This window comes from Thamnophis elegans, chromosome 6, assembly GCF_009769535.1.
Source record: "Thamnophis elegans isolate rThaEle1 chromosome 6, rThaEle1.pri, whole genome shotgun sequence".
Lineage (NCBI taxonomy): Eukaryota > Metazoa > Chordata > Lepidosauria > Squamata > Colubridae > Thamnophis > Thamnophis elegans.
This window is the reverse complement of record NC_045546.1, coordinates 15,353,982-15,381,671: the sequence shown is the minus strand read 5'-3', so window position 1 is coordinate 15,381,671 and position 27,690 is coordinate 15,353,982. Positions and strand designations below refer to the sequence as shown.

The following is a 27,690-nucleotide window of genomic DNA, read 5'->3' as shown; positions in this document are numbered from 1 at the left end:
ATGGAGCTGTTTTGCCTCTTCTCCCCAGCTTTACTTTTGATATTTTCTTTGAAATACTCAGCTGCAGCCCCGGCTCTTTTCGCATTGCCAAAAGCGTCTAACTGGAGTGATTTCTACATTGCCCAGGTGGGTAATGGTTTGCATGCTTTAACGATTTAGGCTGCAATTCTAGGCATACATTGGGAAGCCTACTGAATTTCTCAATGGAACTGGGCTTAACTGTTAGCATAACTGAACAGAACAGAATAACAGAGTTGGAAGAGACCTTGGAGGTCTTCTAGTCCAACCCTCTGCTTAGGCAGGAAACCTTACACCACTTCAGACAAGCATCTTCTTAAAGACTTCCAGTGTTGGAGCATTCACAACTTCTGGAGGCAAGTTGTTCCACTGATTAATTGTTCTAACTGTCAGGAGATTTCTCCTCAGTTCTAAGTTGCTTCTCTCCTTAATTTCCACCCATTGATTCTTCTCCTGCCCTCAGGTGCTTTGGAGAATAGTTTGACTCCCTCTTCTTTATGGCAACCCCTGAGACATCTGAACACTGCTATCATGTCTCCCCTGGTTCTTCTTTTCATTAAACTAGACATACCCAGTTCCTGCAACCGTTCTTCATAAGTTTCAGCCTCCAGTCCCCTAATCATCTGACTAACATATACCAAAAATATGTTGTGCAGGTATCAACAGGACTTAATTTAAGTTGTCGTTTTGAGATTCTGCCCTTAATAGCCCCGGGAAGAAACTAGGGAAGATGTTTTAACTCTTTTGGATTAAATGACATTTTTAAAAATATTTTGCTGTATAACTGAAACTCTGCCTTTCCCTCCCAAATGTTGATACCACTGTCACCATTTAGAAAAAGACGTTTGGTTTTGTTGTTTCCTTTTCCCATACTAAAAGGGATGTGGTGGCTCAGTGGCTAAGATGCTGAGCTTGTCGATCAGAAGTCGGCAGTTCAGCGATTCTAAACCCTAGTACTGTGTAATAGAGTGAGCTCCCATTACTTGTCCCAGCTTCTGCCAACCTAGCAGTTCGAAAGCAGGTAAAAACTGCAAGTAGAAAAATAGGGACCACCTTTGGTGGGAAGGTAACAGCGTTCCGTGCACCTTCAGCATTTAGTCATGCTGGCCACATGACCATGGAGACATCTTTGGACACCACTGGCTCTTCAGCTTTGAAACAGAGATGAGCATCACCCCCTAGAGTTGGGAATGACTAGCACATATGTGGAAGGGGAACCTTTACCTTTCCTATACAATTGGGGAAAATATGCTTTAAATGTCAACAGGGTCTTAAATCTCAAGACTGAAAGTCTTAAGTCTTCAAACTGAAAATATAATAGAATCTTGCTTTAAATCTTAAGCATGCACTTTAAGCAACCTGCAACAATGTGGATGATTAGAAATGTCAAGCTATTGGAAACTTGAGCAATAATTTCCTTAACATTTTAATAACTTTAGGAAAGCAATTTTGGAAAATGTTAACCTGCATTAGAATGAGCCTGACTCTAAATATTAGTAAGGAATAAAAAAATGATATCTTCCTATTTGCATGTTAAGATGCAAAGCGTTTATGCTTTGGTTTACAATTATATAATTCATAGAATTCATGTCACAATATAGTAAAGCACATTTCATCATTTTCCTTTGTGCACATAGACACCAGACACACATACTGTATGTCTGCTTGACAGAGTGATGATAGATATTTCAATAATCTTGCAGCTTCCAGATTAACATCTGTTGGCAAGTGACAATTTTGAGAGCTGCAGTCTCAACACATCAAGGAAATTCCAGATTGGAGAAGACAGTCTAATAAATTATAAAATAGCCATGTAATGTCCTGAGCCGCAATATTGTTGAGTTTTGCAAGTTGTGTAAACCAAGCTATTGTGGCTGATGTATGATTATAATTTAATGCATATTGCAAATCCATTGCGTCCTTGATAGCTTTAAGACATCTTGGTTAAGCAAACCATGGCTTGTGTGATTTGCTACCTCACTAAATGGAGACTGTAACCATCGTTTTAAAAGCATCAAATTGTCATTTTATTAACTTTATCACACTGGGCTTGAAACACCCATATGTGTATTTTATTTCGCAGTAATATATCCAGTTTAAGTAGCTGCAGAAGGTTTCGTTTTAAGGACTTCTTAGAACATAATCCTTTCCTTCAAAACATCTTCAAAGAGAATAAGAAGCTTAAAAGTTTCCCAGCACAATAAGTATCTGAACAATACAATACAATAGCAAAGTTGGAAGGGACCTTCGAGGTCTTCTTATCCAACCCCCTGCCTAAGCAGGGAACCCTATACCGTTTCAGACAAATGGCTATCCAGCATCTTCTTAAAGACTTCCAGTGTTGTGGCATTTACAACTTCTGGAGGCAAGCGGTTCCACTGATTAATTGTTCTAACTGTCAGGAAATTTTTCCTCAGTTCTAAGTTGCTTCTCTCCTTGATTAGTTTCTATCCATTGCTTCTTGTTCTACCCTCAGGTGCCTTGGAGAATAGTTTGACTCCCTCTTCTTTGTGGCAACCCCTGAGATATTGGAACACTGCTATCATGTCTCCCCTGGTCCTTCTTTTCATTAAACTAGACAGGCCCAGTTCCTGCAACCGTTCCTCATATGTTTTAGTCTCCAGTCACCTAATCCTCTTTGTTGCTCTTCTCTGCACTCTTTCTAAAGTCTCCACATCTTTTCTACATCATGGTGATGGAAACTGAATGCAGTTTTCCAAGTGTGACCTTACCAAGGCATTATAAAATGGTGTTAACACTTCACGTGATCTTGATTCTATCCCTCTGTTTATGTAGCCTAGAACTGTGTTGGCTTTTTTGGCAGTTGCTGCACACAGCTGGCTCCTATTTAAATGGTTTTGAATTGAATTGAATTGAAGACAATATTCAGAACACTAATTCACATAAACATGATGATGATGATGATGATGATGTCAACCTTTATTAAACAGATAATTTAGTAGCTATTGGAATCAATTCAATTCTACTATTCAATTAGGTTTGAATTTCTATTTCATTTTGTAAGTTTTGTCTAATATTGTCAAGATTTAGTTTGAAGATTTTATTCTGGAATTTAGTACTTTGGGGTTGTTTCATGATAACCTGATTGAAGATTATTTTTAAAGGGTAAATATATAAATACATGAAATAGTGTGGGATTCAAATATTTTTACTACCGGTTCTGTTGGTGTGGCTTGGCGGGCATGGCTTGGTGGGTGTGGCAGGGGAAGGATACTGTAAAAATTCCATTCCCACCCCACTCCAGGGAAGGTTACTGCAAAATTCCCATTCCTTCCTGATCAGCTGGGACTCGGGAGGCAGAAAATAGATGGCGCAGGGCCAGCCAGAGGTGGTATTTACCATTTGTCCAAACTACTCAAAATTTCTGCTACTGGTTCTCCAGAACTGGTCAAAACCTGCTGAATACCACCTCTGAAATGAGCACAGTGCAATCAGTTTAGGAATACATCATAGCAGACATGGATCTATATAGTATTTAAATGAGGGCTTCCTAATTTTATGCAAATCTATACATTTGGTTGTGATGTGTAAGAGGACAACTTACTCCTTTAGGTCTCTGCCTTTAGGAATACCTTGACAAATATTACACACCAAAAGGAAGACATCAAGTTGGAGAAATGATCAGTGGCACCAATTCCATGGCGAAGAAAGTCCAGCAGATGCAAGCTTTCTTTGGCTTACAGGTCACTGGGAAGTTGGACCACAGCACTATGGATATAATAAAGAAGCCTCGATGTGGAGTCCCGGATGTAGAAAACTATCGACTTTTCCCTGGGCAACCTAAGTGGAAGAAAAGGACACTGACATACAGGTAATGAATATTTGATCTTGAAATATTTACCTTATTTGGTATTCTGCAGTTTAGTTGTCTTGTATTCTGGCAGTAGTCTATACACTACAGATTATAGAGGTGTGTCAACATTTGCCATTTGAGGGAGGTGGGCAAATTTATCTTTCACTTATTGATTGTAGAAATGGTATACAGCAACAGCAATATAACTTGAATTTATATACCGCTTCATAGTGCTTTTACAGCCCTCTCTAAGCAGTTTGCAGAGTCAGCATATTTCCATCAACAATCCGGGTCCTCATTTTACCCACCTTGGAAGGATGGAAGGCTGAGTCAAACTTGAGCCAGTGAGATTTGAACTCTAGAAATGCAGCTAGCAGTCAACTGAAGTAGCCTGCAGTACTGCACTCTACCCACTGTGCCAGTGGTGGGATTCAGTCAGTTCGCACCACTTTGGGAGAACCGGTTGGTAACTTTCTAAGCAGTTTGGTGAACTGGTTTTTGGAAGAAATCATTAGGGCAGAGAACTGGTTGTTAAATTATTTGAATCCCACCACTGCCACCTCAGCTCAGTATGTCAGTACTTAGGCCATATAGGATTTTAATAATTCTTCTAAGACAGTGGTCCACAATTCCTGGGCTGCACAGCTGAATGTGAGCAACAGGCAAGCAAGCAAAATTGAAACCATTTTCCTCCCCCCCCCCCCCAATCCCTGGATAAATTGTCCTCTACAAAACCAGTCAATGGTTCCAAAAAGGTTGGGAACCATTGCTCTAAGATTGACCATAGGGGGTCAGACTTCACTAACAAACATACCAACTGATGTCTATGGATATTCTCAGTCATCCAAGTCATGGTTGTCCCCAAAGGTATTTTTTCAAGAGGCAACTGAACTTGCTTGTTTTTCTTTGAAGACTTTTCTTTCTTTCTTTTTTAATAATCTTTATTGAATGTTTTAATCTTTAAAAACAGTAAAGAAGACACAACAAGAAAAACAAAACAAAACACAGAACATACATAACAATATACAGTAATTTTAAAGCTTTCTATATTGGCTTTCCTGCTTAGCTATTATAGTTCTCCCTTCTACATTGCCTTCCTGTTGCTTTAAACTTGTCCTATAATGTAGCAAACGTAGTATTAACACTTATAATAATATTCATTATTTGTATCACCATATATTTATATTCCCTATTTTCTGTTTTGGCTTCTGATTTCTAGCCACTGATACATTTTACTCCATACTTTATAGAAATTCGATTCTTCTCTTTCTTTTAGTTCTATTGTCATTTTATCCACTTCTGCGCATTCGAGTATTTTCCTGATTATAGTTTCATCTGTGGGTGCATTGATTTTTTCCCCCAGTTTTGTGCGAAAGCAATCCTGGCTGCAGTGAGTATGTGTATGATTATGTATTGAGATTGCTTGTCCATTTTGTGATCTAGTAGTCCTAACAAGAATGCTTCTGGTTTGAGTTCTATTTTTTGCTCAGTAATTTCTTTCTTTGAAGACCTTTCACTTCTCATCCAAGAATTTCATTTGCACTACTCAGGTGAACCTGGTGACACAGACAAGCCTCCAAGTGGCCTCAATGACTCTCTAAAAGAATGCAAATGACAACTATCTGCAGGGAATATAAATCCTCCCCTTCTCCACCACCCAGTCAGAGCTGAAGAATAGAATAGAATAGAATAGAATAGAATTGAATTGAATTCTTTATTGGCCAAGTGTGATTGGACACACAAGGAATTTGTCTTTGGTGCCTGTGCTCTCAGTGTACATAAAGAAAAATAAAATAGAAGCTTCTGGGATGAGAAGCGCAACATCTTTTTTTTAAAAAAAACTCCAAGAAAGTCCAGTTGGCTCTAGAAAAAGCACCGTTGGGATACCAAGTGATGTTTTTCAAAGGAAGCTGCTGATATATTCACATGCAAGTTATAAGATGCGAAATACATTCCTATGATATTTCAAATAGAATACATTTACGTGAAAGTATCCCATCTTTCTTAAACGACCTTCTATCTTTTGATGTTTTAAAAGTTTCATATTCAGATAACACATAAGCACATTATATTTTATCACACTATATTAATTTTAAAATGTTTGTATGCCACCCAAAAAGGCTCAGCCAATAAATAGAATAGGGAAGACATGCATAAAGTTGGACAGCATGTTCTAGCTCTGAATCTTGGTTTATGTATGAAAGTCTTTAGATGATTATAAAGTGCTTTCTCCCTTAATAGTACTTAGGTCACAGGATCAGTGTGAGGATAAAGTGGAATGACATTTAATGTAATCTGCCTTGAACTCCCTCTAAATATACTTGCAGTAAATAAAAAAAGTACCATCAGCACTTTGAACTTTTGGCAACAGATTTTAAACTTAAGCCTAAATCTTTCATCAAGTGAAATGCAATGTAGCAGTTCAGTTTCTGAATTTAAAAGTTAAAATGCAATTTAGAGTGATTCTGGATTAAAAATTCCTCAAACTATAATTCAAGTAATACAGTTCAATTTTCTTCTCCTTTTTGATGGGATTTTGGGGGATTTAAAAAAAACATCAAATGGGTAAGAGAAAATGAGAACCACAAGTGGGAGATGATGAAAATTAGACACACTCAGAGTTTGAGAAGAAGCAAGCCAAATTTGAGAGATGTCCAGATCAATGGTGGAAATCAATTTTTTTTACTACCGTTTCTGTGGACATGGTGTGGTGGGCGTGGCATGGCTTGGTGGGTATGGCTTGGTGGGCGCGGTAGTGGAAGGATACTGTAAAATCTCCATTCCATCCCCACTCCAGGGGAAGGATACTGTAAAATCCCCATTCCCTCCTGATCAGCTAGGACTCGGCAGGCAGAGTCCAGGTTCTCTGAACTACTCAAACTTTCTGCTACCCATTCTCCAGAACTGGTCAGAACCTGCTGAATATCACCTCTGGTCCAGATTAAATGGCATCCACCTTGCCAAATAAACACATAAAGCAGTAATTTCTGTATCTGGTAGAAGTTGCATTAAAAATATATAGACATAAATTCACAAAGGAAAAAGAACAGTTTTTTTTTTCCTGTTCATCAAGATCCACTGACAATCCTATAGGTGCACCGTTTCTACAATTTATGACCTATGCATGGGAGCATTTAACTTCTACTAACTCCGTCCTGAATGTATTTGTTTCAGTTGAGTGAGCATTGCATGCAATTTTCTTTGCACTAACACTATCAGAATGACTGATTCAACAAATAACTCCCAAATAACTGGAGCACCATCTACAGGCTGTTTGAAACTATCATTGCAACCTATCATAAACAATTATATGGCTTTAAACTATATAAACTACTGTTTATAGGGGTTCCCATTGATTAAATTTAAAGTGTTCCCATGCAATAATTTTTCCATAATTTTTTTTCACCCAATTTCTTTTCAAAATAAACAATGAAGATCATCCTCAGCTTGCGACCACAATGAGGCCCACAATTTCTGTTGCTAAATGAGACAGTTGTAAAGTGAAATTTGCTCCGTTTTTATGAATGTCCCTGCCATTCACTGCAGTTAAGTTAGTAGTACTGTTGTTAAATGAAGCGGGATAACTTTGTTTGTAAAATGGTCGCGAAAGGCGGCCCTAGTCATAATATGATCATAAATCACAATTTTCTGTTATCTTTGAAAAGTCACTAAATGAGGTGTTGTAAATTGAGGAATACCTGTAAATCTGTATTCCATAAATGAAAATAAGAGTTTTTTTTCTTCTCTGCCCTTTCGCAGACGCAGTGTTTCTCAACCTTAGCAACTTGAAGATTTCTGGACTTCAAGTCCCAGAATTCCCCAGCCAGCCAGCGAATGCTGGCTGGGGAATTCTGGGAGTTGAAGTCCAGACATCTTCAAGTTGCCAAGGTTGAGAAACACTGCGCAGACCGATGGGACGAGATTACCTCCGACGACTGGGTACAGCATACCATTAGGTCAGGCTTAGCTCTAGAATTCCTCTCCACTCCACCCTACCCCGAGGTTCTTTATTCATTGCCTGATGTCCTGCAATCCAGACAAACAATCCATCATGAATTCGGCAATGCTACACCTCCTGGACATCAGGGCTGTCCAACTGGTATTTGGATGACCAATTGCATCAGGGATTCTATTCGATTTTTTCCATTATTCCCAAAACCCCGGAGGGTTGGAGAGCAATTCTAGACCTGAAACAGCTCAATCACCACCTAAAATATCGGAGGTTTAAAATGTACTTCTTTGCATTCTATTCTAGCAGGGGTGCGGGAAGGTGACCTCCTCACGTCCATTGACTTGACGGAGGCTTGCCTGCACATTCCTATTCTACCCAAACACTGTCAATATTTAAGGTTCTGTTATGGGGGGGGCACTATCCGTATAAAGCCCTGCCATTTGGACTTTCCTCTGCCCCCCCCCCGGGGCATTCATCAAGGTGCTGGTAGCATTGGCAGCACATCTGAGGGTTTTGCCCGTGCGTGTCCAATGCTACCTCGATGATATATTGTTGCAATCCAGGTCACTGTCTGGAGCAGGGGTAGTCAACCTTTTTATACCTACCGCCCACTTTTGTATCTCTGTTAGTAGTAACATTTTCTAACCGCCCTCCGGGTCCACAGTAATGGTGATTTATAAAGTAGGGAAGTAACTTTACTTTATAAAATTTATAAAGCAGAGTTACAGCAAACCCCTACTGCCCACCATGAAAGCTGGAATGCCCACTAGTGGGCGGTAGGGACCAGGTTGACAACCACTGGTCTGGAGCAAGACAGGATTTTTGCTATCATCATGCCTGATAACGAATTCTGAAAACCTCAAGAATTTGCACTTCTAAATAAAAACATTGCCTTGGTATCCATTTTGGCTTTTTGCTCTAAGGACCAGCCTAGCTACGATTGCTTTGTAACTGCTTCACATATTCTAAAACCCTTTTCGCTACCTGGCCACACGCTGTCTCACTCCAATCTTTTTATACGTATGTCCAGAAATGTGCTGTTAATGGCTGGAAATCAAGGGTTCCGTCAAACGTCTCCGTCTCGGTCATCCAGGTCATGGTTGTCCCAAAGGTACTTTTTCAAGAGGCAACTGGACTTCCTTCTATTTCTTTGAAGAAGTTTCACTTCTCATCCAAGTCAATCATCTTCAAAGAAAAACAAGTCCAGCTGCCTCTTGAAAAAGCAACTTTGGGAGAAGAATTCAGGCAGTTCAAGTGAATATATGTATAGGTTTATTGCAAGCTTAAACTCTTTACAAGAATCTGAACTACTAACGGTCAAAGCAAATTGGAACTTCTTGGATGAGAAGCGAAATGCCTTTTAAAAAAAAGTCCAGTTTCCTCTTGAAAAAGCACATTTAGGAGAAGAGTTCAGGCAGTTCAATGATAGATAGATAGATAGATAGATAGATAGATAGATAGATAGATAGATAGATAGATAGATAGATAGATAGATAGATAGATGATAGATAGATAGATAGATGATAGATAGATAGATAGATGATAGATAGATAGATAGATAGATAGATAGATAGATAGATAGATAGATAGATAGATAGATAGATAGATAGATAGATAGATGTGTCTGTGTCTGTGTCTGTGTCTGTGTCTGTGTCTGTGTATTGCAAGCTTAAACTCTTTACAAGAATCTGAACTGCTAACGGTCAAGGCAAATTGACGGTAGATAAATGGAATTCCAGGTGGGCTGGACTTAAATCTCTTGTGGGCGCAAAGGGACTTGAGACTGATGACATGTTTGATGCCTCCTTTGGGCTCAGCCTGGTCATCTCCTACATGTGCCTTCCTCTCCACAGAATAAAAAAATACACCGCTAGCCTAACGCAGGCAGAAGTTGAGAAGGCTGTGGAGATGGGTCTGAGAACATGGAGTGCTGCTGCCCCTTGAGCTTCATCAGAGCAAAAACAGGAGAAGCAGACATCATGATATCATTTGAAAATGGAGGTAACTGCTCTTCGTATTATCCGTCATACTGAATTTCAGATATTTGCCTTTATTCTCAGCAGGCTAGGTTTATCCTGGGAAAGAGCTGGCAACATTTTCAAAAGAATGCAACTATTAAATTTCTAAGCAATTTTGGGTTGGAAGGCCGCCATGTGAGTATGGATGAGGTGAACATGGAGTCGGTGTTTTAGGAAACACTTTCATCGGATGCAATGAAACATGATGTGATATATTTCTTATGATATTTAAAGAGTGCTAAATGCCTGTCAGTTTGGCAAAAGGAAAGGAAAAGACACTTATGCTTCTTAGCCAAAAGCTTCAGGGTGTCAAACTCGATTCCATTGAGGGCTGCATCAGGGTTGTGTTTGACCTTGGGGGAGTGGGGGCGTGGCTAACTCAATATCACTCCAGTCGGGGGCGCCTGAGTGCTCTGCCAGCGAAAACAGATTCCCGAGCTCTGCTTTTGGCTGCCACGGCCTCCTGCAACCCTCTGCCAGTGACAATGGAGATCGGGAGGGTACAGTACAGTGGTGGGTTCTGCCCGGTATGGCCCGGTATGGCCGTACCGGTTGTAGTCAGGAGCAGCGGCCACTGTACCAGTATGGTGTCTTGTTTGGCCCACCCGCCCGCATTCCATACCTATTTTAAGGCAACCAGGCCAATTGTGCATGCGCACACAGTGACGACAAGAAGCTGGGTGTCGCAGGGGTGGTGGAATGTGCCTCCATGCGCAGTGCACATCAGGTGCATGCACAGTGCATGTCCAGCGTGTGCACAAATGAACTAGGAGCAGCATACCAATAGTGAAGGGAAGAGCAATCCACCACTGGTGCAGTTCTCACTTTTGTTGCCAGCAGTTTAGACATTAATGGCTGTGTATTTCCTTATTTTGAGGGGACAGCACATTTACATGATATACAAGTTGTATACTCACTAGTTTACATTGTAGCCAAGTGTCATTTCTTCAATGTTGTCACATGAAAAGATATACTTAACGATGACGACAACGAAGACCGAGGAGACGACCAGTTGGAGTCCATCAAGGGCGACGACAAGGAACCGAAGAAGGGGAAGACGACAGAGACAGTCCCAATGGGCAAAGATGACTCCTAAGAGCCTAACATACCTCTCTTCCCTCTCTACTCCTTGGCCCACATGGCGTTCTTCTGATTGAGCCTCTCTCGCATCCCACTGTATCCTCTTCTCCCCCCCAGCCCCCAATTTGCTGGCTGCTTCCTCACTGCCCTCCTCCCCCTCTCGCAGCCCTGTGTGTTTTACAATGTTCGTGTCTTCGGTTGGCATCCGGCGTCGTCCCACCTCCATTTCCCTTCATCCGCTCCTTCTAGTTCAGTTCCATCCCTTGTAATTTTTTTCCTCTTTTAATTTTGATACCTCTTTATTGACAACAATAAAAAGAGGTATTGTTTTTTTTTAAAAAAAAAGAAAAGAAAAGATATACTTAAATATTTGCAAAATGTGAGGAGGTGTACTCACTTCCGTGATATACTGTAACTTCAAACTGTTGTTAAACAAAAATTTGTAAGTCCACGAGTACCTGTATTAATTCTGCTATACAGAGACTCCTCGACTTATGACCACAATGCAGCCCCAAATTTCTATTGTTAAGTGAGACACATGTTAAGTGAGCTTCGCCCCATTTTACATCCTTTCTTGCCACAGTTGTTAAGTGAATCACAATCCATTGCTAAATTAGTAACCTTGTTGTTAAGCACATCGGGCTTCCCCATTGACTTTGCTTGTCAGAAGGTCGCAAAAGGGGAATCATGTGATCCCGGAAGACTGCAACTGTCATAAGTAGATGCCAGTTGCCAAGCATCTGAAAATTTTGATCCTGTGACCGTGGGGATGATGCAAAGGTCGTAAGTGTGAAAAATGGTCATAAGTCCATTTTTTTTTCAGTGTTGCCATAACTTTGAACGGTCACTAAATGAACTGCTGTAAGTTGAGGACTAACTGTAATAGGAAGCTAAACAAAGAAGTTCAACACAACTTTGTGTGTTCTGAGGAAGGGCCTATGCTATTTCAGATGTTACGGTGGAGCTTCTGTTCTGATTCACTGAATGCTAGCGGGTAAAAAAAACCTACCGTATTTTTCAGAGTAAAAGATGCACCAAGATTTTGAAGAGGCAAATTAAGAAAAAAAGTTTTTGCATTCTTCAGGCCTCCCCAAAACAGCCCGTTTTTCATGAAAACGGGCCTATTTTTGTTTAAAAAAAGAGCATGCATAGCCTTTAGGAGGCTTGTAGAGTGCTCCTGGGGACTGGGGAGGTCCAAAAATGAGCAAAAAATGACCAGTTTTTCACAAAATGGTTCTGTTTTTTGTCAGAAAAAGGGCATGTATAGCCTTTAGGATGCTTGTAGAACACTCCTGTGGGGTGGGGGCAAAAACAAGCAAAAGACGCCCTGTTTTTTGTTCATTTTTTGCTCTCCCTAGCCCCCAGAAGCACTCTGGAAGCCTCCTAAAGACTATGCACAGCTATTTTTGCAAAGGGATGGGGGTTTCGGGAGTCTAAAAATGCTGCATTCAGTGTATAAGATGCACTCTTTTGGGGGGAAGGTACGTCTTATACTCCGAAAAATACGGTAAATTAAAGCCAACTTCATCCTAATTTATCAAAGATTGCTTTAAAATCAAATGGCTACTTGGTCACTGGTTTATTTGATAGCAATTCTACAGTCATTGCCAAGTTACATGGAGCCTCTTTCATTTATAGGATTCTAGCATACTAAGAATAGAAAAACATCGTGCAGTTTGGAGTACATTCTAATTTTCTGATCATTCTAAGGTGCCATTTTGTTTTTATATTCTGATAGACCACGGGGACTCCTACCCATTTGATGGGCCGCGAGGGACCTTAGCCCATGCTTTTGCACCCGGGGAAGGACTGGGTGGAGACACTCATTTTGACAACGCAGAGAAATGGACAATGGGGATGAATGGTAGGTATAAAACTATACACTAATATGAAAATACTTTGAAAAGGCAATTTGTTCAAAACCAATCCTCTGTATAAACAAATATGCAAGCGACCAGAAATGAACTGAAAAAGGATGTATCTTGATCCTTAAGTCACAGGAAAACCACTACGTATTGCAATGCATAGTGTTTAGTTCAACTGGAATGAAGTTTGCTTTTCAGTAGATTCTGTAGGTTAGAACTTCCTTGATTTCTAGATAGTTCCCTACCCTGGAAGATCAGGACTATCAATTGCTTATAGGTTAATGGATTTTAGCAACCTCCTTAACATATTGGCTTGTATTTTAATCATTGTTTTGGTTTGCTTTTTCTTCTCCCTCTCTTTCTCTTAAAGCATAGCAATTATAGTATTGAAGCGGCAGGGGTGGGTTGCTAATCCTGTTCCAACCTGTTCGGTTGGAACTGGGCCGGCAGCGTCCTCGTGCACGCACGCAGTTCACGCATGCGTCTTAGCGCCTGCGCGATGCTCCAGCTGCTCGCGGAGACTCGCGCAGGCGCTGTATGTGCCATCCAGCTGCTCGCGGAGAATCACGCAGGCGCTGTATGTGCCATGCGCCTGCGTGGAAGCGCAGAAGCCTTCAAAGACCAGTAAGGAGCGCGGGGCGGGCGGGTGGGCCCTTTGCCGTTCCCGGAAGTTACTTACTTCCGGGTTCACCAACCAACCGGTTCGTGGGGACCCGCCGTGAACCGTGGAAACGCACCCCTGTGAAGCGGGCAAGAGACTATGGATGGATGATTTCTTTTCTTTTATGTTGTTCTGTTTTGCTTCTCTCTCTCTCGTTCTCTCTCTCTCTCTCTCTTCTCTTTCTTTTTTTAGGTAGGTGAATGATTAGAAGTTAGAAAGAAAAGAAAGGAAAAGTCTTTTAATAAAGGGTGATATGATTAAAAGCTGGAATAGGTGACAGAATTAAGAGAAGGGGGAATATCAATGTATACATTTTTATATAATAAATTGAAAGCAATACAAGAGAAAACATGTAATAACTGAACAATGAAATTGCAATTTAGGACCTATGCGTATTATTTACTAGAAATATACAAGTTGATTGACTGTAATAATTCTGATTAATTTTGTTAGTTCTATTTGTATTAAAATGCATGACACCTAGATGTCACACTGTTTACATATAGATTTGATACATTTATAAAAAATAAAAAACTTGAAAGAAAAAAAAGCACAGCTGGCTGGGGGATTCTGGGAGTTGAAGTCCACAGGACTTAAAGTCGCCAAGGTTGAGAAACACTGATAACTCAAGTGATTCCTAGATCACAATAGTAAAGCAAGGAATCCAACAAAGCTATAGTTGTTATTAATATTAACATTGTATTTTGTTATTATATAGGATTCAACTTATTCACTGTGGCTGCTCATGAATTTGGTCATGCACTGGGCCTGGCCCATTCTACGGATCCATCTTCTTTGATGTATCCAACCTACAAATATCAGCACCCCTTTGGTTTCCGACTCCCAAAAGATGATGTGAAAGGGATTCAGGCATTATATGGTAACACATATTGCTTTTTCTCTTTAAGATTCCCTCTTAACATTTTAAATTCTTTACATTTAATTTATTTACTTCCTTACAACAGTCCCTTTTTTTAGTAATTCATGCAAAACATTAGCATTCTTTATTCATGCAGGGCTGTCTCCATTTTATAAAGTAGGATTATTAATATTACATGAGATAAATTATCTAACCTGGCTGGGGTTAATTAACACCTACTAATCATTACCTAAGGGACGCGGTGGCTCAGTGGCCAAGACGCTGAGCTTGTGGATCAGAAAGGTTGGCAGTTCGGAGGTTCGAATCCCCGGGCCATGTAATGGAGTGAGCTCCTGTTACTTGTCCTAGCTTCTGCCAACCTAGCAGTTCAAAAGAATGTAAAATGTAAGTAGAAAAATAGGAACCAGCTTTGATGGGAAGGTAACAGCGTTCTGTGTGCCTTTGGCATTTAGTCATGCCAACCACATGATTACAGAGACGTCTTCGGACAGCACTGGCTCTTCGGCTTTGAACCAGAGATGAGCACCGCCCCCTAGAGTCGAGAATGGCTAGCACAACCTTTACTTTTGCCTTTAATCGTTACCTGATGTTGTCATACTAAACTTTAGATGAGAATATTTTAATTCAGGGTTGAACTTGGGCTGTTGTTTACTGTTAGCTTGTTTGTCTGAGTGCTGTAAATAACAGCCCAAGGAACTACCATGACCATTCCCACCAACACTAACAGGGCAAGCCAATAATATATAAAAGAGAGCAAACCCTATGCCCCACAAGCATTGATAATGTTATTTTATTTGGTAATGAAACATCTGAAAGAAAACAACCAAATTCCTAGAAGCATTAATGACTCCATACTAAATTATGGCTGTTCAGAAACACAATTGGATGAGTTCAACCAACTTCCTTGCTCAAATTCAGCCACACATGTGCATTATTAACCATCCTATGCTAAACAGTCTTTCGACTTCTTCTCCATCTCACCTTTTCTATTATTATTATATGTGGTTAATCTTTGGTGAGATTCACAGCCTTTGGGGCTGTTGGCAGCTCAACAGCTCGAGTCCATTTCTTTTCCACAATATTATTGTTGTTGTTGTTGTTGTTGTTGTTGTTGTTGTTGTTGTTATTATTATTATTATTATTATTATTATATTATTATTATTATTATTATGCTTTTAAAAATCCCATTATCCACTCACTTAGCATGTACATGTCACAATTGTTTATACTGTCTATTTACTTTTTGGCACATTGCTTTCCATTTGGCAACCTGAGACCCACAACATGTGAGGTGACTTGGGAAAATGGACAGAACATATAGTTTCATTTAATTTCCCCAAGAGTTTGGAGAAAGATCCCTATTATGGTCTAAACCTTCATACATGTTTTAAAATGGTGAGAACTCTGTTTTTAAGATTTTCACAAATTGTATCCAAGGGGTCTCCAAATGTTACAAAGGTCCCCAACATATTTAGAAGGTATGGTTAAGAGATAACGATGGTGGCCATAATGGTGTGATTGAAAGTCTACCTGTTTTTTATGTGTACCACAGATGGACCTTTGATCATGTCATCATGGCGCCATCTTGATTTTCTTTTCAATAACTCCATGGACACCCAACCACAGTTCTGGGCATGTAGATTACCTACAACTACTGCAGAGCTTATGTTGAATCTTAAAGTGAGTATGCATTTCTAGAAATATCCCAACATTTTCAATGAAACTGTCTCCCATATACCCTGTTTCCCTAAAATATGCCCTCCCAAAAAATAAGCCCTCCTCCCCCAAAATAAGCCCTCTATGAAAATATTGTAACACAGCAGCAGTCATGAGGTGACACTCACCACCTCCTGCAAAATAATAAGACCTCTCTAAAAATAAGGCCAAACGCTTATTTAAAAGAAATAAGACCCTGTCTTATTTTCAGGAAAACATGGTAATTAGAATAATAGGTACTGGTAACTTTTGGAGAGCAATTCAAGAAGTTAAATAAAATCTAAAATTCCAAAATCCAGGAGTTTTTTCAATGATAACATTCCCAAAAACTAATCTTGTGCAAAAATGCTGGAATTTTGTTTCAGATTTATGCTATTAAATAGGAAATTTGCTTGGCAATATCTTGACAATTCAAGAGATTAACATATACCGTAGCTTTGATATATTAATATATAATCTAAAATAATTCTATCATCCATCTATCCATCTATCCATCTATCCACCTATCCACCTATCCACCTATCCACCTAGTCATCTATCCATCTATCCATCTATCCATCTATCCATCTATCCATCTATCCATCTATCCATCTATCCATCTATCCATCATCCATCTATCCATCTATCTATTTATCTATCTACTTACCTACCTACCTACCCACCCACCCATCTGCCCATCCATCTATCCATCATCTGTCTGTCTGTCTGTCTGTCTGTCTATCTATCTATCCATCCATCCATCCACCCATCCATCCATCCATCCACCCACCCACCATCCACCCATCCATCTAAGTTTGGAGGATCACAAATAAGAATGTGTAAGCAATACACATATCAGCTACATGTTAGTCTTCCAATGAATTTTCACTCCTAATTCAAAGAGAATTTGTATCATCTTCTAGGGCCAAGGGAATTTGGATCCCGAAAACCACAGGTTTCACGTCAGCCTTTTTCCAAACCACCAACCCCATACAATCCAGATCATTGTGACTCCAAATTTTCATTTGATGCTGTAACGATGCTGGGGAAAGAGTTACTTTTCTTCAAAGACAGGTAAGTGTCTTTCTTTATCCAAGATCCCAGTGACTGTAGAATATTATCAGTTTTATTTCTAGAAGAGGAATACGGTCCTGATTTTTTTTTTTTAGGAAGGCCAGTTTTTAGCTATATGAACCAAATATAGCCATTTAGGTTCAAATTCCCTTTTGGGGAATAAAGGCAACATCCCCTTTGATAAGATTGTTTCACACAAAACTCTTGGTTCTGAAGGGAAAAAACCCATCTAAAACTCCTCTCTTTCTGCTTCCTGCTCTAGAATGACTCAATGATTTTGCCATTAGGCGTAACTTCTATGGTGTCCACTAGATAAAAAGGAAAGTTATATACAATGACTCACATAAATATTTTTTTTCTGTGGCTGTCTATTCTCACACTTCTAGGCAGCTTAAGTAAACATCAATAAAACACAAAATCAAACACTTAAAAAACAGTCAATGCTATTAATAAAATCTGTAACTAAAAACTGTTGGTTACAGATAAATCCCCCCTAAAGAGTACTGTTTTCACCATTTTGCAAAAGGCTATCAGCATATCTATCTTGGCAGGTAAATTGATCTAGAGTGAGGGGTCTATTACTGAGAACATCATTCTCTAGGTCTCAGCTCCCCCAATCTCTATCAGACTGGATCCTGGAGCATCCTCTCCTTACTAGATGGTGTAGGGCAGGTAGATTCTACCTGAAAAAGACAATTCATAGAGGTCTATACGTAAGCAACAGTCTCTTGGCTCAGAAATCCATTATCAGTCAAGGCTGGGTCCTGCAGGACAAGTTGTCATTCAACTGACCAACTAGTGCTGGTCAGCAAATGGGTCAACACATTCTAGGCTAGGGGTGTCAAACTGGATTTCTTTGAGGATGGATCAGCACTGAAGTTCTGCTCTGTGAGCCGGGGTATTGGAGACAGCCTAAGATGGTCTCCTGTAGCACTTTGCCAGCCAAATCGGGGTGCAAGGGCTGCACATAGCCCGCTCATGCTCTGTTTGGTTACCAAAAGAACCCCGGGCCAGTCGTTGGCTATTTCCAGGCCAGCCCCACAGGCCAGATTTAGACACCCCGCAGGCTGGATCCGGGTCTTGAGTTTGACACCCCTGTTCTAGGCCTTCTGCAGCTTTGTTGACATGTTCATGCGCAACCCTGCACAGAGCAAATTGCAGTAGTCTAAATAAGAGTGTACAAGAGTATGAATTATTGTTTTTGGTGTCTCTGGTCCAGCAAAATGTTCAGTTTCTAGATCATACCATGATCATTTTGTTTGTATGAAAGATGTGGGTAGGTGAGTACGGGGTAACACAGTGGTAGGTTCCTACAGTTTACTACTGGTTCGCAGAGAGAGAGGCATTTTGCACACACACAAAATGTTTTCCTGCGTGCTGCTCACTTTGCTTGTGTGCACATACATACCACACATTGCTGCGCATGCACAGTTTACTGAAAACTGTTTCTGTACATGTGCAGAAACATGCAGGCAACAGGAGAAGAGACCGGGGAACCGGTTTGGGGGCATGGCAGGCCTGGGCCACTGCCAGTTCCAGTGACCCAGGCCGCCAAACACTATTGGTTCGGCTGAACCAGTCTGAACTGGTAGGAACCCACCACTGTGTAACACTAGAAGGGGAAAACTATCCCAATCCCCATTTTCTCTGAATTTCATTGAAGGTTTTGGGGGCAGGGTCAAGGAAAATTACTTTTACCTGAATCTTTCTGTTATTTTTCACTTCTCTAATTTTAGCAATAGCAATAGCAACAGCAGTTAGACTTATATATCACTTCATAGGGCTTTCCGCCTCTCTAAGCGGTTTACAGAGTCAGCATATTGCCCCCAACAACAATCCAGGTCTTCATTTTACCCACCCCGAAAGGATGGAAGGCTGAGCCACCCTGAGCCAGTGAGATTTGAACAGCCAAACTGCAGAACTGCAGTCAGCTGAAGTAGCCTGCAGTGCTGCATTTAACCACTGCGCCACCTCGGCTCTTTTCTACCCTTCTTTTTAAACTAAGACCATAGGTGTAAAATTCTGCCTTAATGCAACTAAATTAGAATCAGAACTTTTTTTGTGTTTTTGTTGTTGTTGTTGGTTTTGCTTGATGTTATTATATTTTGAGATCTGCTTTGCAACCAAAATATTGGTCAGACTTAACTTTTTATTTTATTTATTTTATTTTATTCAGTTCGTCAAACATGTACAAGGTAACAGGTATAAGTATAAACATGGACATGAGCACAGGAAATGATTACAAATAAACGGGGACAGTAGACGAGGATGGTAGGCACCCTGGTGCCTTATGCACGCCCTCTTTACGGACCTCTTAGGAATGGGGTGAGGTCCATGGTAGACAATTTAAGGTTGAAGTTGTGGAGGGGTTAGTGGAAGTAACAACGGAGTCAGGTAGAGCATTCCAGGCATTGACCACTCTGTTGCTGAAGTCATATTTTCTGCAATCGAGTTTGGAGCGGTTTACCTGGAGTTTGTATCGATTGTTTGTCCGTGTATCATTGCAGTTGAAATTGAAATAGTCGTTGACAGGTAGGACATTGTAGCAGATTATTTTGAGTACAATGCTTAGGTCAGACCGTAAGTGGCATAGTTCAAGGTTGTCCAAGTCCAAAGTTTCAAGCCTGGTGGCACTGGTAGAAAACGTCTACCAGTGAATAGAAATCCTAACTTCCCAGTGTTAAAACTTCCGTCAAAATAAACGGTAGGCAACTGATTGCTTATGAACACCATTTCCACCCAAGCACTTCCTTTCCAAACTTCTTATTTTTCCTCAATTTTTAATAGATATGAGGGGTGGATGTTGACCTCATGCAGTTTCCTCGGTGGTTTGCCATTGCCTGCTTCTTCCTGGGGCTGACACAGAATGACTGCCCCAAATTCACTCAGCTAGCCTTGTGCATAAAGCAGAAGTAGAATTCTGGTTTCAATGCCGCACGTTGTACAAAGGATGGGGCCGAACTTGAAATGCGTGGTTGCATTTATCACACTGGCCTTTTGGCTTCTCGCTGCATGTTGCTTAGCTAGGTGTTAAATGTGCATTTGTAATTGATCAAACTCAACATAGCACCTACCATATTTTTCAGACTATAATACGCACCTTTCCCTCCCCAAAAAGAGCATGGAAATGTTGGCGTGTCTTATACACTGAATATAGTCATTTTTGGCCTCCCGAAGCCCCATCCCATTTTTTGTCAAAAACGGGTGAAAAAATGGGCAATTTTTCACAAAAATAGAGGTGTTTTTGCCTTTCCCCCTGCCCCCAGCAGCACGCTGCAAGTTTTAGCAGGGCTGAAGGAAGGCAAAAATGCCCTCTGTTTTTGCCTTCCCTCAGCCCCGATGAAGCCTGCAGAGTGCTCCTGGGGGCCAGAGAGGACAAAAACTTTTTTTTCTTACTTACCTCTTCGAAATCTTGGTGTGCATCTTATACACCGATGCGTCTTATAGTCCAGAAAATATGGTATTTTATGAATAAGCAAGCTTCCCATAGAGTTATTTTGCAAGCTTATCACCATGTCCTCTCAAAGGTTCAGAGCTATGTGTTAGGAATATAATCTAACAGTTGGGTTGGCAATATATAATCATGTAACAATGCTATACCTGTTTCTTTAAATCATGCTGTAAAATGTGATGGGTTGCTGTTTTCCTCAATCGGCCATAAGAGGGAGCCAGAATGACTGTTAGCTCTCTGTTTGTTGGATGCTGGGCTGATATGATCTGAGTGCCGTGAGCTATTGTAAGTTTTGCAACTGCTAGCAAACTTTGTGTACCAGAACTGTTTGTATGATTACTGGACTATGTTATTTGGATTATCCCTTAACTGAAAGACATTGATGAATGACTGTCTTATCCGTGTATGACTTGGACTGTTTGATAGACTCTGATGCCTCTATTTCCACGAAAGTAAAAGCCTATTTAAACTGCAGTGTCTCTGTATGCTGGTTTGTGTGTTCTCCAACACAACTCTACAACGCTTCTCTGAATGTACTCGCTCTCCCCAACGTGGAGCTTACCTAACAGTATGTTTGTTGTGCAGTAAAACATTCTCTTTTCTTCTCCTTATATTTCTGCCTCTCAACAGGTACTTCTGGAGAAGGCAGGCTCAACTCACAAGCCATGTGCAACCACTCAGCATTACCAGCTCTTTCCCTCAGCTCATGTCCAATGTGGATGCAGCCTACGAAATAGCTGAGAGAAGCATTGCTTTTTTTTCAAGGGTCGGTCAGTTTTGAAAACATTCGGAGTTGTTTTTCTGGGAAACTCGATCTGTGAATGCCTATTCATCATTTGTGTAATGGTAACCTTTAACCAAGGTTCTAGTTTACCTTAAAATCAGTCTTGGGCGAAAGACTGCTATTAACTGTGTTCTGCCCCATATAATTACCGGGCCTGTACCAGCAGTACAGTGGATGCAGAGATAAATAAAATTTCTACTAGCAGTTGCTCTTTTTCAATCACGAGCAGGAGCATTGCATTCCTTGATTGGATTAGTTCAATTTAGTCAATCATCTAATGCCTACATAATTTTGAAGGAGGTTTTATTTATTTGTTCCGTCACGCGTGTATAATAGGTATAATACCATATTTTTCAGAATATAAGATGCACCTTTCCGCCCCTAAAAGAACATGGAAATGTTGGTGTGGTCTATACACCGAATACAGCCATTTGTTGCCTCCCAAAGCCCCACCCCTGCATCCCATTTTGTGAAAACTGGCCATTTTTTGCAAATGGTGGCACTTTGCATTCCCCCTGCTCTCAGAAGCATTCTGCAGGTTTCAGCAGGGCTGGGGGGGGGACACAAATGCCCCCGTTTTTGCAAAAAATAGGCAAAAATGGGACATTTTACACAAAAACTGAGGCATTTTTTGCCTTCTCCCAGCTCCCAGAAGGACTCTGCAGGCGTCAGCAGGGCTGGAAGAAGGCAAAAATTCCCCATTTTTGTGAAAAACAGCCCATTTTCTGCCCGATTTTCACAAAAACAGGGACATTTTTGCCTTCCCCCAGCCCTGCTGGAGCCTACAGAGTGCTCCTGGGGGCCAGGTAGGACAAACGCTATTTTTCTTACTTACCTCTTTCAAATCTTAGTGCGTCTTATATACCGGTGTGTCTTATGGTCCAAAAATATGGTATATACAAGATTATGAATACATAAAATGATTACAAATAAATGGAGTTGTTAGAACAGGGACGGTAGGCACGTTGGTGTGTGTCAATAACAACGAAGACTGCTGTTTTGCAGCAATCAACACCCAGATTAACCCCAAGAGTAACACTAGGTCAGGGTGTCATACTTAAAGACCCACAGGCCGGTTCCGGCCCAATGTGTGTTTAGATCTGGCCCTGAGAAAGAACAAAGGACCAGCCCATGGTACCATCTGCCAGTAAAAATGAGCTGGGGAGGGCGGCACATAGCCATTCCAAGCTCCATTTTCAGCTGTGAGGGCCAGCTGGCAGCCCTCTGCCAGTGAAAACAGAGCCCAGGAGAGCCACATGTGGTCTTCCCGGACTGTGTTTTTTGCTGGCAGAGGGCTGGCATGGAGGTCATCACAACCAAAAATGGAGCCCAGGAGGGCGATATGCACCTGCAGGACATCAAAGGGCTACACCAATCCTGACCACACCATCCCAGCCATGCTACCCACTATTCCATGCCCTTTACTATTATGTTGGCCACACAGTCGCCAGACACTTAGGCTGGATTTGATATTTTTGTCCGCTTTGCGAGTCTTTCCCAAGGAAGCTGGGCTAGGCAGAGGTTTGTGGTTTGATGGTATTAAAGGTATTGTTGCAAATGTAAGCTGCTTTTTGCAATTAACATTACAGTACTATTAGTAATAATTATTGTTATTCTACTCTGATCATTATTTGAAGTTGTTTAGCTTGAGGTTTGTAAAAATCGAGACCGTGGCTTAGAAGAGGAGATGGTCACCAACATCTACACCAAATGGCACTAACACCTGGCAATAGGTCCGTGAAAGTTTCGGTTTTGTTCTTACTGAGTCAAAAACTGTGAAAACCAAACAATGGCAGCGTGATCACACAGGTTTGAATTGATTCCAGAGCAGTAAAGAAGGTGCCCGTAGGACACGTGTATCACACCTATGGAACGCGTGCCAGAAGTAGCACACAGAGCTTTTATGACCCCCCTCGTCCCACACCAACGCACGCGCGACCAAAGATACTTTAAGGAATTATTTAAAGACAGACAGTCCGTGGCAGCAAACCAGCACAGTATAAGCCTTGGCAGCAATCCAGTCTGCCAAGCTAGCCAGAAAAGTTCTCCAACTTTTAGTCAATGTGTTGAGTCATGCAATGGGGCGGTGCACAAACATTCCTCTTATAATCTTGAGAGGAGCCTACCACCAGCTGAGTGCAATTATCTCCTGTAACTGCGCAACTGTTCCTTACGCCTATCAGCTCTTCGGTGCCGGGCATTCAGGAACAACTCACTGCTGACATCCGGATCACTCTCCCTTGTCTCCTCCCCACTGGTCCAAGGCTCAGGCACCTCCTGGTGGCCAACCAGCCTCTCTGCACCCTGCTCGGAGTCGGAACCTGTCCAGGGTCCTCCACATCTCCAGAGCCGACTCATAGGGAGCCCTTTGCTGTCAGAGTCTGGTGGCAGCTCCAACGGCTCCTGCCTGGCCACAACACAGAGCCATCTCTCCGGGCACACCAGCTGTCACCCATTGGCCTTCCATGTTCTGGCACACACATGCCAGCTGGTCTTCGTGCATGCAGAAGTGCCGAAACCGGAAGAGTAGCTTCCTGGGGTGCAACGTGTTCTGGGAAGCTTAGGTTCCCGTTTCTGGTGCGTGCATGTGCGCCAGCCAGTTGGTCTTTGCATCTGCACAAGAAACCGGAAGACCAGGTGGACCGGTGTGCATCTCTTCCCATTTTCTCAGTGTTTCCCCCCATATGCACACCAGGCAGCATATCTTCCGATTTCTGGCGCACATGCGCACGGACGTTTGCTCGTGCTCCCTTTTCAGCTCTCAGTGCCGAAAACGGGTTGCCAACACTGCCCTAGGATATTCTATAAACATTAGAAATTCAAATTACTAGTGCAAGATTATGTAGGGTCATTTTATTTATCTATTTATTTATTTATTGCCAGGTCCTCATTATTGGACAACTCACGGTTTCCACATGCAGGGCCCTCCTCGGTCTATTGCAGATTTTGGATTTTCTAGAAATGTGCAACACATAGATGCAGCTGTCTACCTGAGAGATGAAAAGAAGACCCTCTTCTTTGTAGAAGACGAATTTTACAGGTTTGTTGTCTCCTAATAAAAATAGGTTTTAAATGATCATGAAATTTCATTGCTTGGCGTTGAACAGGGACCGAGGGGGAAATATTTTCTTGTTCATAGTACTTGAATATTTCCTCAGCCAGTAACAGGGATACCCCGCATCTATTTAGCCAACAGATAGAGAGGGGTGATTGTATAACTTTTACATTTCTCGTTGTGATAGGATAGTTTCTTTCCTGGTGTGCCTTGAAATTTCTTCTTCCTTTATCAGTTTGCAAGTGGGAAAGATACATAAATGTCAAATACAGATTTTCTTACAGGAATCAGATTGAAATTGGATTTTTCCTGGATCAATTACTTATGAACTGGGCAATCCACTTTTTCCTGTTCTTATGTCTTGCCAGGAAATATGTCAAGACAGCATAGGAACATGATTTTAATGGATGAGAGTTTCATTCAGTAGCTTTTAAAAGCTTGGCCCTAATAAGCAAAAATTGATCTATATATTCAGTTCCTTTTGCACACATACGTATCTTCCACGTTAATTAAAGATGTTGTCCAAAAAATGGGCAAGCGGTGCCACAAACAGACAAGTATAGGACACCACATATCTAAAGAAAATTAGTGAAAATAATTAAATCTATGCAACTCAGAACAGACAATGGTAAATATTTCCTTCATTTATACATACATATTTGCTATAATTCTCTGCTTGGAGGTATGGCAATGACAATTGGTTTAGATGCTATTGTCAAAAGTTGTGCAGTTGTGCAGCATTGGTATTCATAGTGTATATATTTAGAAAAAAGGCAAAGGCATAGTTAGAAAAAAGGCTTACTTAAACTGTGATATTGCAAGAATTATTGCTAAATTAATTTCCAAGTTCACCTCAACTCTTATGTAACACTTTTTTTTTCAAAACACTACATCTATACATAGAACTTCTTCTTTACAATGTTCCTTTTTTTCAAGCTATGATGAAACAAAGCGGAAGATGGACAAAGACTTCCCAAAGGCCATTGAGGATGAATTTTCAGGAATTAATGGTCGAATAGATGCTGCGGTAGAAGTTAATGGTAAGTATTCTCTCCATCGTGTGATTTGTTTCAAGCAGATTTTTAAAACATTCTTGTTAAAATCTCTTGCCATTTAATTTTTCTGGATGTTTTTCAAGACATCTCTGCTTTTTTTTATTTTCGAATCATACTTTCTTTAGTTATCACATTTACTTTAAAGTATGTATTTTCCTCATCCTCTTTTTATTCATAATATGATGCTGTAGAATAAGTAGGTCAACAGGCTAAACTCAGTGAATTAGTTATTTGACCGGGGATGGCAGGGAGAGGACTTAAACATGGATTTCCTACTCCCAAGGCAATATTCTGGTTCTCATCTAATGGATGGGATTCCAAGTCCTCAAACTGCTCAGGCTAGTTGGGCTTGATTGATCATTCATTCATTCATTCATTCATTCATTCATTCATTCATTCATTCATTATTCATTGAATGTATAGTGTCCTGACTTACAAAGACCAACAATTAAGCAAATAGTAATAGAATAGAATTCTTTATTGGCCAAGTGTGATTGGGCACACAAGGAATTTGTCTTTGGTGCTTATGGTCTCAGTGTACATAAAAAGACAAGATACATTTGTCAAGAATCATAAGGTACAACACTTAATGATAGTCATAGGCTACAAATAAGCAATTGGGAAACAATCAGTATCAATATAAATCGTAAGGATACAAGCAACAAAGTTACAGTCCTGGGTCATAAGTGGGAGGAGATGGGTGGTAGGAATGATGAGAAGACTAATATAATAGTAATGCAGCTTAGTGAATAGTTTGCAGTGGTGAGGGAATTATTTGTTTAGCAGAGTGATGGCATTCAGGAAAAACCTGTTCTTGTGTCTAGTTGTCTTGGTGTGCAGTGCTCTATAGCATCATTTTGAGGGTAGGAGTTGAAACAATTTATGTCCAGGATGTGAAGGGTCTGTAAATATTTTCACAGCCCTCTTTTGACTCGTGCAGTATACAGGTCCTCAATGGAAGGCAGGTTGGCAGTAATTGGTTTTTCTGCAGTTCTAATTATCCTCTAAAGTCTGTGTCTGTCTTGTTGGGTTGCAGAGCCAAACCAGACAGTTATGAGGTGGAGATGACAGACTCAATAATTCCTCTGTGGAACTGATCAGCAACTCCTTGGGCAGTTTGAGCTTCTGAGTGGGGCAGAAAGAACATTCTTTGTTGTGCTTTTTGATCATGTTTTTGATGTTAGGTGTCCATTTTAGGTCTTGGAATATGATAGAACCTAGAAACTTGAAGTCTTACTGTTGATACTGTGTTGTCTAGTATTGTAAGAGGTGGCAGTATGGGAGGGTTTCTCCTAAAGTCCACCACCATTTTTATGGTTCTGAGTGTGTTACATGATTCTGTCGCACCACAAGGCTAGTTGTTCAACTGCATGAGGTTTCATTGTTGTCTTGAATGAGACCAATTACTGTTGTATCGTGTGCAAACTTCAGTAGTTTAATAAATGGATCGTTTGAGATGCAATCATTGGTATATAGAAAGAAGAGAAGTGGAGAGAGCACACAGCCCTGGGGGGTTCCTGTGCTAATTGTACAGGTATCTGATGTGATTTTGCCTAGCTTCACTTGCTGCTTCCTGTCTGTTAGGAAGCTTGTGATCCACTTACAAGTGTGTTCAGGTATCACTAGCTGATTTAGTTTAGTTAGAAGAATGTCCGGTATGATGGTATTGAATGATGAACTAAAGTCTACAAAGAGGACCCTTATGTAGCTCTTTGGTGATTCAAGATGTTGTAGGATGAAGTGCAAGCTATTATATGTGGAAAGGGGGGAGAGAGAGAGAATGAGAAATATATAACTAACCAACATAATGAAAATATTCAGAACAAGACCGAAACAAAAAAAATAATTCAAGTGAGCTTTAAAATCACTCTATTCCCCAAGGGAGAACAATTACTTCTTCAGTAGTTTTCCAAATGACGTACTCTGGAACTCACTGTCCCAATTCAACTGACCCTCCCTCAAAGAAGGCTGCTAGAGCAGCAAAAAATGCCTTCAATGTAATTAAATTCTTTTAGTTTGTGACTGTATGTTCCTTTATAAATTAAAAAGGACTAAATAGAGTTCGCAGATCGAAATATCATGGGACAGTATTGTGTAATCTATGATAGACTTGCTATATTCAGAGCCTAATAACAATAATTTTCTTTGAATCCTTCTCTTCCTTTTTTCCCCCTTTTCCTTTTTTTTAGGTTTCATTTACTTCTTTTCAGGCCCCAAAGCTTATATATGACAGAGAAAAGGAAGATGTGGTTAACGTTGTGAAATCCAGCTCTTGGGTGGGCTGCTGA

The 27,690-nt window shown here is 40.7% G+C and overlaps 1 protein-coding gene across 1 annotated transcript; it reads left to right on the top strand.

Annotated features, from left to right (window-relative positions):
- Positions 1 to 27,690, top strand: MMP20 (matrix metallopeptidase 20). Its single transcript, XM_032220146.1, is given in 12 exon segments — positions 1 to 126; positions 3,606 to 3,850; positions 9,638 to 9,717; positions 9,720 to 9,785; positions 12,621 to 12,746; positions 14,127 to 14,288; positions 16,907 to 17,057; positions 21,139 to 21,278; positions 24,176 to 24,332; positions 25,284 to 25,387; positions 27,592 to 27,625; positions 27,627 to 27,690. Coding segments are annotated over 12 exon segments (1,455 nt in total).